The sequence below is a fragment of the Chelonia mydas genome, chromosome 4 (assembly GCF_015237465.2).
Source record: "Chelonia mydas isolate rCheMyd1 chromosome 4, rCheMyd1.pri.v2, whole genome shotgun sequence".
NCBI classification, from domain to species: Eukaryota; Metazoa; Chordata; order Testudines; family Cheloniidae; genus Chelonia; species Chelonia mydas.
Genome location: NC_057852.1, coordinates 39344897 through 39358744, shown reverse-complemented (window position 1 = coordinate 39358744; position 13848 = coordinate 39344897). Strand labels below are relative to the sequence as shown.

Here is a 13848-nt window from a genome sequence, read left to right as displayed (position 1 = left end):
AGTAAGGGTGGCAATACCATATCATGTCATCCTTACTTCTGTGCTGCTGCTGGTGGCGGCTCTGCCTTCAGAGTTGGGCTCCCGGCCAGCAGCCACCGCTCTCCAGCTACCCAGTGCCGACGCCAGCAGCAGTGCGTAAGTAAGGGTAGCAGTACCGCAACCCCCCCCCTACAATAACCTCACAATCACCCTCCCCCAACTCCTTTTTGGGTCAGGATCCCTACAATTAAACACCGTGAAATTTCAGATTTAAATAGCTAAAATTGTGAAATATTTGATTTTTAAAATCCTATGACTGTGAAATTGACTAGAGTGGACTGTGAATGGAAATTGACTAGAATGGACTGTGAATGGTAAGGTAAGGCCCTAAACATGCTGCATCAATTCCAGGGTGGATAAAAATCAATGATTTTTTAAAAAAAATTCAATTTTTTTGATAAAATACTTTGAGGAAAAAACCTATCTAAAGATAGTTTTAATTAAGATACATTATAGCTCAAAGAGATCTCATCATGGAATAGGGATTATAAATTCTAATTCTATAATATGAGACAATATATTCATGTAATGTTTAAGAAAAGTTTTGTAAATGAGTTCCAATAGTTCATGGATTAGGGACCCAATCTTATGGGTTCCAGGGGCTTCTGTATAGATTATTTAGGTTAATCTTTCTATCTACCCAATGGGACTCAGTGCTTCGTCTAGAAGATACCATCAGAGATGCTTAGTTTTGCAGTTCTCAAACTGTGGATTTGTGTCTCCAGAGATAACATGCTTGTCAACAGCAAAAATATTTTAAAATAATAAATAAATATATAGAGATGAGAAATAACAGACCTCAATCCTATTGTCCCTCTGCAAATGTGTGTACACAGAGTCAATCCTGTACCTCTCTCTAAAAGTGCAAAGTTTCAAAGAGTTCAGTGAATAGAGAATTGTTGGGTGCGGAATAGATCTGGACAAAGAGAAGAAGTCTGGAGATCACAGAATATCAGGGTTGGAAGGGACCTCAGGAGGTCATCTAGTCCAACCCCCTGATCAAAGCAGGACCAATCCCCAACTAAATCATCCCAGCCAGGGCTTTGTCAAGCCTGACCTTAAAAACTTCTAAGGAAGGAGATTCCACCACCTCCCTAGGTAACGCATTCCAGTGTTTCACCACCCTCCTAGTGAAAAAGTTTTCCCTAATATCCAACCTAAACCTTCCCCACTGCAACTTGAGACCATTACTCCTCGTTCTGTCATCTGCTACCACTGAGAACACTAGATCCATCCTCTTTGGAACCCCCTTTCAGGTAGTTGAAAGCAGCTATCAAATCCCCCCTCATTCTTCTCTTCCGCAGACTAAACAATCCCAGTTCCCTCAGCCTCTCCTCATAAGTCATGTGTTCCAGTCCCCTAATAATTTTTTTGCCCTCCGCTGGATGTTTTCCAATTTTTCCACATCCTTCTTGTAGTGTGGGGCCCAAAACTGGACACAGTACTCCAGATGAGGCCTCACCAATGTCGTATAGAGGGGAATGATCACGTCCCTCTATCTGCTGGCAATGCCCCTACTTATACATCCCAAAATGCCATTGGCCTTCTTGCAACAATGGCACACTGTTGACTCATATCCAGCTTCTCATCCATTGTAACCCCTAGGTCCTTTTCTGCAGAACTGCTGCCTAGCGATTCGGTCCCTAGTCTGTAGCGGTGCATGGGATTCTTCTGTCCTAAGTGCAGGACTCTTGCACTTGTCCTTGTTGAACCTCATCAGATTTCTTTTGGCCCAATCCTCAAATTGTCTAGGGCCCTCTGTGACCTATCCCTACCCTCCAGCATATCTACCTCTCCTCCCAGTTTAGTGTCATCTGAAAACTTGCTGAGGGTGCAATCCACACCATCCTCCAGATCATTAATGATAAATGTGAGGAGGGAGGAACAGGCAGTAGAAACAAAAGTGAAACTGTTTGAGCAGCATATTCCAGAAGTCTTGAGGTCTTTCTGAGTGTAGCCTTCATTGATTTGAGATCTACCATTCTTTCACTAGAAGGGAAAATCTATAATGGCAGCAGGCCGTAAAAGAGACCCAGTTTGGGAATATTTTAATGAAGTTCCTTTACCTGTGCGTAAGACAGGCATGTGTGCAAAATGCAAACAGTGCAACAAAGAAATGCAAGGCCTGGTTGCCCGAATGAAACAATATCATGAGAAGTGTTCCTTCTCAGGAGGAAACTGCATTGACGATGATGAAAAGAACATGTCTGAACATGCAGGATCTTCAGGTTGGTAAACTTTTTTATTTCATACTTCTTTCCTAAAGACTGCCTGTCTTCCTTCTGGAATATTCGTGAATTCTCATGTTTGAGCAAAAAATATAGTTGTTACTCTATGGCACTATCGTTTTAGATGCAGTTGTGATAAAAAAAATAAATAGCTGAAATAGGCAGATCTTCCTTTTACAATTTCACCTTTAAAGTAGTACTGAGTGTCCGTGAATGCAATGAGTAATACTAAATGAGCAGTATGGTAATAATAATTAAATAACTTATTTTGTTTGGGAGAATCCATCCTCAACATACAGGATTCTGAAGACTATCCACCTTCAAGATCACCATCATTTTCTATAGTTTCAGAGTTATCTGCTAATGATAGTGTTTCAGTCACATCATGTATGTCACATAGCCACAGTATATCACCTATAGCAAAAAGAAAAAAAAATCTCCATCATCCAGAAACAACCGTAGATAACTTTGTGATAAGAAACAGCAGATTACAAAAAGAGGTAACTGATTAAAAAAAATTGCCCCGTTTGTTTATGCAGCAAACTCTCCTTTCCGTTTGATTGAGAACCCACACTTCATTAACATGGTTCAGTCATTAAGACCAGGATACAGTCCACCCAACAGAGCAGACGGCACAGGCAAATTGCTGGATAAAGTGTATGAAAGAGAAATTGAGCAGTGTGCAAAAGGTCTAGAGGGTGAAATTGTTAACTTGGCTGGAGCAATGTCCACAATGATCCTGTTGTATGTGCTTGTGTGACAACAGAAGAATGGAATGTCTTTCTTACAGAAACAACTGATACATCAGGAAATGCATACAGCAGAATACTTACAAGAAGTAGCAGTAAAAGCTACAACAAACTGTGGGGAAAAAATTCAAATGTCTAGTACACAGCTTGGTAACAGACAATGCTGCAAATGTATCCAAGATGAGAAAAAATTTAGAAGACAGTGAAGAGAGTCCCAAGCTAATAACATACACTTGCAGTGCTCATTTGATGCATCTCCTGGCCAAAGATTTCCAGAAATAAAGGCTAATGTGGAAATTGCAAAATACTTCCGTAACAACCACTTTGCAGCAACTGCTCTGAAAAAAAGTGGGAGGAACCAAGCTAGCTCTCCCACAAGACGTGTGATGGAACTCAGTAGTGGACTGTTTTGAGCACTGTACCAAGAACTGGCCTAATCTGATGAAAGTCTCTGAAGAAAATCATGAAAAAATAGATGGCACTGTCACAGCCAAAGTTCTTAACATTGGGCTTAAGAGAAATGTTGAACACATGCTGAGTAGCCTTGAACAAAATGCAGGGAAATAAAAGCTGTTTTGTTGCTGACGCTGTTGAATCTGGAAGGAACTAAGTGTGATCTTGAAAAGAGAAATATGCAATGACAGAGTTAAATTACAAGCATTAAAAAAATGAATGGGACAAGCACGATCTCCAGCTCATTTTCTTGCAAATATTCTCAATACTCGGTACCAGGGTCAAACCTTAACTGCTGAAGAAGAGGAGTTGGCTCTGACATGGACATCCAGCAATCATCCCTCCATAATGCCAACTATAATAAACTTCAGAGCTCAGGGTGAACCATTCAAGAAATATATGTTTGCTGATGATGTTTTAAAGAAAGTCACACCAGTGAACTGGTGGAAGATTCCAAGACTGTTGAAGTGATAATCTCACTTTTAACAGCAGTTGCTTCTTCTGCCAGTGTAGAAAGAATATTTTCTTCCTTTGGACTAATTCATTCCAAATTGAGAAATCGTTTGGGACCTGAAAAAGCAGGAAAGCTTGTTTTTCTTTTCCAGATTATGAACAAACAGGAAAATGAAGGTGAAGACGACTGATATTTTAAGTTTCTCACGTTGACCTGGCTGACATAGTCGATTTAATTTTTGTTTATTTAAAAAAAATATTTCATTTAACTATTTTCGTTAAAAACAATTTTAACAAAAACAAACCTGATTTTAAAGAAACTTGAATGTTTAACTAAATTCAAAAATTCATACGCTTATTTGTTAAAGTATTATATGTTTGCTGAAAAAATCCAGAATACATAATGTTGTTGTTTTAGTTAAATAAAAGAATTTAAATGTCTGTCTGATGATGATGTTCTCCTCCTAATACAGCATGGCAAGAAAATCCTCCAAATATTCATGATTAACCTGTTGAATTGGAGATTGTTCACCTCCCAGCGACTTCATAAATATCTGCTTCAATTACCTTTGGTAGGTGAAATAACCAAACAATCATTCATTTTCTGATATAGCTGTAAAACTAATCTGAAAAGTTTTCAAAATAAATCACTTTAAAAATGTATAGTGTGTACCTTCTAAAAATGAAACCTATGAATGAAATCTCTGAGTTGTGAAGAATATGCATTAACGTTATAATAACCAACAAGAATGCACTTTTATGTAGAAATCCATAAGTAAATCGAGTCTTCCTAACTAGTGATTTAAATCATGATTTAAATCAATTTGATATAAATCAAATCCACCCTGATTCAATGCTCAGTTTCTGAGCAAACTGCTTTCTAATCAGTAGGGGGGAAACCCCATAACTGCATTTAATTGATGTATCTGTATAAAAACACAGAGTAAAATCTTTTCTTTTTTCATGTCACATTTTTCTTCATTTTCTGAAAATTTCACAACAGGTTGGATTTAGAACAATCTAAATGAATCTCAATATTTACCATCTGTAAACTACAACTGTCCTTCATATATCTCAATCTGTCTTCCAACTGACTTTGGAAACAAGAATTGCAAAAATGGATCAGAGCAGTGGTCCATCTCGTTCAGTATCCTGTCTCTAATACTGGCCATACCAGCTACTTCGGAGGAAGATGCAAGAAAATCTGCAGGAAGCACTTAAAGGATAACCGGGATATTCTTGTTAACTTTTATCACATCCTCTCTTATTCACTTCTGCTCTAAAGAAAAGTCTCTATCTTTTCAGTCACTTTCCATGTGCTTCTAATAGTTCTTGTCTTGAACCCCTTACATTTCTGCAATATTCTCTTTGAGATGGGGTGACCAGATCTGAAAACAGTATTCCAGGCAAAGTCTACCATTGATTTATATAATGATATTTTTGCTGGAAACTATATTTTGTTAGTTAACTTTTAGTGCAAAGAGTAACTAAAATGGCTCAATAGTTACACCAGGGATAAATTTGACCCAAAATATGTATTAAAGAAAAAAAATTTCATCAACAATAAAACCATCCTTTTTTGTTTGATGAAGAGCTGGACCAGCAAAATCCCATTGCCTTACATAACTGGTAGTTCTCTAAGTTAGCACTTTGGGAAAAATACTCAAAACCTAAATACAATTGATAGAAATCCTATATGCAACAGAACGAATATTTGTACCTATGCAGGACAAAGCAACGAATCAAATTCTATCCAGTGAAGTTAATGGAGTTTCATTAGTGATATATTTGGTCCATTATGTTTATTTAAAAATAATCACTAGAAAACCAATAAACACATTTACTTAACAGAACCTGCATTATCATTATATTAAAATTGTAATACAAAACAATAAAGCTAAAGTAATCACAGTTAGGGGGTAGTTTTGAACACTTGTGCACCTTCAAATACTTTCTTGATGGACTTTGGCCTAAGTGTTGCAACACAGTTATATATTTGATTTACTTATTTTTATAGTTGTGTGTCAGTCCTTAACATACTTTTAATATAGTTTTTGTTGGTTAAACATAGCATATAACCAGAACACAACCTTACTTATACAGCCTTGTTTTGTGAAAATTGGGTGATTTGTACATTCCAGTGGTTGTTTAGTTAGTTCTAATCTCGGCTATGAAATCCTTGTCATCTTTGACTGTTAGTGGCAGAGTTAGTCAGTGTCACCACGACACTTGAAAGTCTACTTGTGGCTCATTTTGTGAAAGAATGGGATGTTCTCTGTTACAAATACAAGTTTAAGGAGCTACTTATTTGTCACTCTTGAGTCTTGAGAACCTTTAATACAGCTTTCAAATACTACTGTGTGATGTAATACTGTCTTTTGTGCATAGATAGCAGCAATGCTTAGTTGTAAAACCACATGACATTATGCACTTGAAATCCCAGATTCTACATATAATTATTGAATTAAATTCTAAAATATGCTACCTGGTTCTTCTGCAGTATTAATTATTTTCTTTTTGTGAAATCATAAATTATAAATTCAGTTACACATTTTCAGATGTAAAGGTGAACCCTTTTATAGGGGAAAAAGAAGGTTTTCTTTAAAAGTGTGGTCAAATGAAATGAAAGGAAAAAATAGAAAATGTGTTTTTGTTCTGATTCATGCAGCCTATGTGTGTGTGGAGATGTGCGCACACATGAGTGTGTATAAATATACTTGGTAATTATGTCTCAAATTCAAAGCTATAAGATAAAATATTACTATTCCATACCTTTTGGACGTATTTAGTGTAATATCACCTGCAACTTAGTTATCTCCAAAAAAATTAGAATAATGGTTTATCACTGGAGCAATTTTTTCTGTGTTTTAGTTACTCTTTGCATTAAAAGTTAATCATAATTAATGAGTTTTCCAACTAGTGTTGCCAACACTCCCGGATTGGCCGGGAATTAATCTCCCGGTGGCTGAAACGAATCTGGGAGATTTTAATAGGCCACTAAAAGTCCGGTCGGTGACACAGCGGAGCTAAGGCAGACTCCCTACCTACCCTGACTCCATGCGGATCCTGGAAGCAACTGGCACGTCTCTCTGGCTCCTAGGCGCAGGTACGGCCAGGGGGTCTCTGCGTGCTGTCCTGGCCTTGAGTGCCGACTCCGCAGCTCACATGGGCCGGGAAGTGCAGCCAATGGGAGTTGCAGGGGCGGTGCCTGCAGGCAGGGGAAATGCACAGAGCCCTCTGGCTGCCCCTGAGCCTAGAAGCCAGACATGCCAGCTGCTTCCGGGAGCTGCCCGAGGTAAGCGCTGCCCAGCTGGACCCTACACTCCGAACCCCTTCCCGCATCTCCGAGCCCACTCCCACACTCCACACCCCTTGGCCCCACTCCGAGCCCCCTCCTGCATCCAAACTTCCTCCCAGAGCCCACACCCTGAACCCTCTCCTGCACCCCAACCCCCTGCCCCAGCCCTGAGCCCCCTCCCGCACCCAAACTCCCTCCCAGAGCCCACACCACACACCCGCTCCTGCACCAGGCTCAGCCCCTTCCCACACTCTGAACCCCTTGGCCCCACCCCCCAGCCCCTCCTGTACCCCAACCCCCTGCCCCAGACTGGTGAAAGAGAGTGAGGGTGGGAGAGAGTGAGCAATGGAGGGAGGGGGAATGGAGTGGGCGGGGCCTCTGAGAAGGGGCAGGTCAGGGGACGGGGCAAGGATGTTTGGGTTTGTGCGATTAGACAGTTGGCAACCCTTGTCCCAACTAAAATAATATAATTAAATGCTCAAATTTTCTTTTTGAAGGAGTAAAGATAAATAGTGTCCAAAATGATAATAGCATAATGGACCCAATTCTCCTTTCACTTTACCAGTGCAATTCCACTGATTTCAAATGGAGTTACTCCTGGTTTACAGTAGTATAAGCGAAAGGAGAATTAGGCCCAATAGTGGGAGGTGTAGCCCTTTGCTACACCTATTCAACATGTGTACTGTCATTCCTGAGCCTTGGGCCTATTTTTAGGCCACCAAGGAACAGCCTCTCTGGGGCTACTAGCCCCAGAGCTAATTTCATCTGACTCTCCTTACATCCTCCAGCACTGGGAACCAAATTATGACTAGCTCATGTATGAATGTGCTAGGGGAGAAACACTCCCTATGCTTTCTCTCCGACCCCTCATCCAGTGCTCCCACACAGGGGAAAGCATAGTTTAGCCCACAGTGAATTCTTAAATAGTGAAAATGAATATGATTTTAAACAACAAAATGTATTTTATACCAGAGTACTATAGTTCAAAATTAGCAGCATTCACATCTATAAACAAGTAGTATAGTATAATGTACACGTATGAGACTTCTGGGGTTTTTTTTGTTACGTGAAACTGAATGGCAGAGTCAAACCAAGTACATTTTTCTTTCCTTAATTTTCTTATATCTGTATGTCTCATTTTCTTTTTCTTTCAGGTTCTCATTGAAATATTTTTTTTCAGTACCTTGCTGTAAAAATATAATTACTTAGCAAAGTCAATGCTTTTCAGAACAGCTATTTTTATATATAAACTGATCAAATGGGTAATTGTAATATACGTTAATAATCTTGAGAGATTTTACTAGATTTTAAAGCAAAGATAAGTCTTTGAAAGTTCTGAATGATAAACTTGGACTATATTTCATTATGCAAACATTGCAGTTCAGTACTAGAGCTGGCTGAAAATTTTCCACCAGAACATTTTTTCATTGGAAAATGCCACTTCACCAAATTTAAGACTTTCTGAGGGAATGTGCTGATGTTGACAAAATTCTGTTCAGAAAACTGAATCAAAATGAAGCATTTCAACCTTAATGGAATGGAATGTTTTGATTTTTCATTTAAAAACAACTTTTTGTTTCAAAATGTATTTGATTTTATATTATATTATAAATTATAATGTAAAATAAAAAAGTCAAAATAGGAAAAAAGTTTTAAATTTTATCAAAATTGAAGTTTTTAGTTGATCCAAAATGATTTTTTTGAAAATTTTTGATTTGAAAAATTCTGATTCAGAATAAAAATAAAATTCGCAATTGCAGCATTTCCTGAAAAACCAATTCTGATTCTCATACAGCTCTATTAAGTATACCGTGCAAAGATGTTACTTACTAAGGCAAATTTTTTGTTGAGAATCATCTGCTCCACCAGTGACGACTCATTATGGAAGAGATGAGGCTGCATGTGACTCCACATATGGGGAAACCACCAGAACTCATCCACAGACCCCAACAACAGGTCATCACCTTCATCCTCCTCTTCAGTTCCTGCAAAAATATTCCCCAAAAGCAAACTCTTCAGGTTTGTTATGTTGTTAAAATCATTAGGAAAAACAAGAGGAACATTAACAATGTAATGTTTGACACCAAAAATATTTCACAGAATTTTGATATTACAGCGATGTTAAATAGGGATTTTAAAAGCTCTTGAATACATAACCCCGCCTCCGCCCATATAATTAGTTTGGAAAAGCACACCTTCCTCTCTAGAAGATTGAGCAACTCTCAAAATGCATGATACAACACTGTCGCCTCATTTGTGTACTGCACAAGTAACATTAGAAACTAATAAAAACAGACCTATAAAAAGATAGGGTATTGAAGAGGATAAATGACAGGGTTAACAAGTCTTATTCAGTGTAATTTATTCAGACAAAACTACCATTGCAATCAATTCTGCCTTCCCTTTTTCATTACATATGCTTTTCTAAAGTATTCTCCTACCAGCATCTTCAAATTATCCTAAACCACTCTATCCCTTTTTCTTCCCTTCTAATTCTTATCTTGTTCATGATCTCATGACATGTCAATTTCCTGCTTATCCAGTTGTATATTGCTTCTTCCCATAAACCACACACATTTAAAAATCCTGTTTCAGCTTCTCTAAGCATCACGTTGCCATTATCATTTCACATCAAATGTGATTACTCTATTTACCTATTCTTTTACTTCACTAATCTGACTTCTCTCTCAAACAAAAACAAACAAAACATTCAGCTACTCTATTTTTGCACCAATCACATTGTACTATCTATCTCTAACTCCCCTTCATATTTTCCTCTTTCTTCCAGTGAACCATGTATGACTTATTCCTTTGCTTTTTCCATGATTTTATCTCTATCTCCATCTGTGGAAATTGAATTAGAGACTCATGTTAGAAAGGAAAAATGGGGGCAATCAGATGTAATGATGCAGCAACCTGCCTGGGATCTTTAAACTGGCTTTCTGATTTTAACAATAAGTCATTTCAGGGGTGTTCCAATGTTGAGCCAGTTCCATAGTCATCTACTTATTTACTATTTTACAATATGGCTCAGCTTGTACCATACATCTGCATGTGGATCTGTGCTATCCCAGAAGTTCTGGGAGGGATTGTGCAGCCTCAGGAAGAGAAAGTATTGGCTCCCTTCTGTGGTGTGGAGCAAGTGGGTGGGGGCCGTATCTTCTCAGACTCCCTCTCCTGCCTCCCTCCCCTTGCAGTGGCTAGGACCTCAGGAAATGCTAGAAGGGACCAATGCATTCAAGAAAGAATGAAGACAAGTGTTCTCCTCCCACCCCTTTCCCTTGCAATCACTACAAGAGTCAGACACAATCTAACCCTGTATGTTCTACTTTAGCTTTGAATCAATCATTTTGCATTTGTCAGTCTCATTCCTACATATAACCTCACTTCCTTGATTTCATACTACTGTCCTTCAACTCTGACATTATATGTGTTGTCTTTTGTCTCTCTCTGTCCCTGATGTGGTCTTACTTTGCATGCATGATTGTTTCTTTGTTTTGTTAACATCTGCTTCCCTGTGTAACACATTGCCTTTCTGCCTACTTAATGCCTTATCCCTTCTTTCTTTCTCTTTCTACAGCTGCTCTATTATGCTTGCATAAAAGGTTTTTTTGTTTTTGTTTGTTTGTTTTGATTGTTTACAACCTATCTGATGATTCAAACTTCTGTATTGGTAAGTTATATGAAGGGCTAAAATCTGTGGTCTTTAATCAAACAAAGCTCTCATTGAAGTCAGCGGGAAATTCTGCTTGATTAGGGACCTCAGATTTGGTCGTAAGATATTACTGCTTTTTCCACACAGAACTACATGTGCCATGATGACAAATAAACAGAAGACACTGTAAGTTATAACACACTATCTCCTGGAAATCATGGAAATTCAAGATGGAAGAGGCCATATTATCCATCTTCCCGCATCATTGCAGGTTTGTGCCAGACAGTAAATATTCTAAGAGTTTTGTCCAATCAAGTTTAAAATATTTCAGGAGGCTTCCAGCACTTTCCTGGAAAACTACACAGTCAAACCTGGCAAATTTGAGAGTTCCACCAAAAGCAAAGAGTTCCAGTCATTAACATTTACATTTTTTTTTTATTTCTTATATAAAAGAAGGATTAAAAACAAACTGAGATTTTCACAGATGAGTGCCTAAAATTTGGCATGTAGGCCCATATTTAGGCACTTAAATAAGTGGCATGATTTTCACAAGTGCTGAACACCCAACAACTGCTGCTGACTCTTTTTGCTGAGTACTCAACAGTTTTGAAAACCAGGCTACTTCTTTAGGTATCTAAATATGTGTTTAGGTGACTAAATATAGAGACTAATTTTCAATAATCTTAACCATAGAAATTATTTTCAAATGTACTTTATTAGAGCAAGGTTTCAGAAAGTAAGCATCCAAACAGCAGTAATTTAATAACATGAACATTATAAGAGATTAAGTTTTTCTTTGTTTTTCCCCATATATCTTTTTGAAAGACAAACACACTGGAATTTTGTTTACTGTGTTACACACAAGAAACAGAAAGAAAAGGAGGAATTGTGGCACCCTAGAGACTAACAAATTTATTTGAGCATAAGCTTTCATGAGCTACACAAAAGCTTATGCTCAAATAAATTTGTTAGTCTCTAGGATGCCACAAGTCCTCCTTTTCTTTTTGCGGATACAGACTAACACGGCTGCTACTCTGAAACAAGAAACAGAAAAGATTAACGGTTGAAACCTGAAGCTCTACACATCAGTTCACGTTGAGTCTACTCCAAGACCAATATTTTACATGCTGGTCAAGAAAACAAACAGTCACCATTTACTTTCTTAATAATGATGTAAATCCTCCTGGGAAACTTTTCTGAAATTGAATATGTGTTGGCAATGTTGGATTTTGAAAATTGAGTGATGGTGAATATATACCACTTTACTACCTGTTTTACAAACAGTTTGCCTTTTACAGGCTATAGGGCATATCAGCTGATCACAGGAAGAAATTTGAGTCTTCTAGAATCTAGAAATAATTATGAAATATGAATATAGTGAATAAAGTGGCTGATACTAAAAGTCAGAGATTACCACAGTTTTTCCTTATACCTAGAATAGGAAATATACGTGACAACTCTGTGTTAATAGCTCTCAAATGTTTATTTTGTAAATGTTTACTTTTTAATGGCTTCTTCTTTACGCTGCCTTTGGTAACATGCTCTGATTGCAGAAAGATGTCAAAGGGACTGTGGGGGAATAGGGGTCTGCTCTTGCAAATCCCTTTACAGGACTGGGACCTTAGGACTTGATAAGGAGAGGTACTGAATTCCTTGGAGGCAGCCAGCGTTGAAGACACTTGACTTCTCATTCAAGGTGCTTAGTACTTCTCTTGTGGCCCTTATTCTGGAGTAGCCACCAACATGAGCATTCAAAGATTCATAGCTTCTAAGGCCAGGAGGGTCGACTCTGATCATCTTGTACAACCTCCTGCTCAACACAGATCTTACAACTTCTTTCAAAATAATTCCTGTTTGAACCACATCATGTCTTAGTGAAAAACTTCCAAATTTGATTTAAAATTTGCAGTGATGGATAAACATCACAACTACTGTAAGCTGCTCCAATGGTTAATTACCCTGGCTGCTCAAAATGTATGCTTTACTTCCAGTTTGAATTTGTCTAGCTTCAACTTTCAGGTGTTGGATCCTTGTTATACATTTCTCTGATAAACTGAGGAGTTCATTATCAAATATTTGTTCCCTATGTAGGTTTTTCAAAACTGTGATTAAATCAGCCTAACCTCTTTAAGATAAACAGAATGAGCTCTTTGAGTTTATCACTATAAGGCATGTTTTCCAACCCTTTAATAATTCTTATGGCCCTTCTCTGAATCCGCTCCAATTTACCAACATCCATCTTAAATTGTGGACATCAGAAACTGGATACCGTTTTCCAGCAGAAGACACACCAATGCCAAATACAGGGGTAAAATAACCTTTATGCTCCTTATTTCCCTGTTTATACATCCAAAGATTGCATTAGGACTTTTGGCCACAGCATCACACTGGGAGTTCACGTTCAGCTGATCATCCACCACAACCCACAAATCTTTTTCAGGTGACTGCTTCCAGGATAGAATCCCCCATGCTGTATGTATGTCTTACATTCTTTGTTCCTAGATGTATAACTTTACATTTGGCCACATTAAAATGCATATTGTTTGCTTGCATCCAGATTACTGTGCAATCGAGACCATTCTGTGTCAGTGACCTGTTGTATTCATTACTTACCAATCCCACAATCTTCTTGTCATCTGCAAACTTTATCCTTGATGAATAGTTCAGAGAACCAGCCCTTACTTTGCCAAACCAATTTAAATGTAAAGCCATGTTTTGAAGATATTCTTTACTTGGTTGTGAATGGAAATTAACATTTTTAATAGAAGATATGAGTATTTAGGTATAATTTTTTGGATGTATGCACTAGATCTGACCTATATGCATGCCTGAATTTCCTACATGTAAATTGAAGTTAACGGTCTGTTCAGCTTTCACTCATAATAGATTCTTAAGAAGTTTTAAAAAGTATCACTTTGTGTCTAATCTACCAAGATACTGTATAAATATATGCAGAATAATTTATATAGGTGG

At 37.9% G+C, this 13848-nt stretch overlaps 1 protein-coding gene across 2 annotated transcripts in view; it reads right to left on the bottom strand.

Annotated features, from left to right (window-relative positions):
- The window catches only part of LOC102937625 (N-deacetylase and N-sulfotransferase 3), a 108546-nt gene that overhangs the window by 52931 nt on the left and 41767 nt on the right, over positions 1-13848 (bottom strand). For both annotated transcript variants that reach the window (XM_043545526.1, XM_037897115.2), the window contains one exon: positions 9051-9205. In XM_043545526.1, the coding sequence (XP_043401461.1) occupies positions 9051-9205 (155 nt within the window). The remainder of the gene's footprint in view (positions 1-9050; positions 9206-13848) is intronic.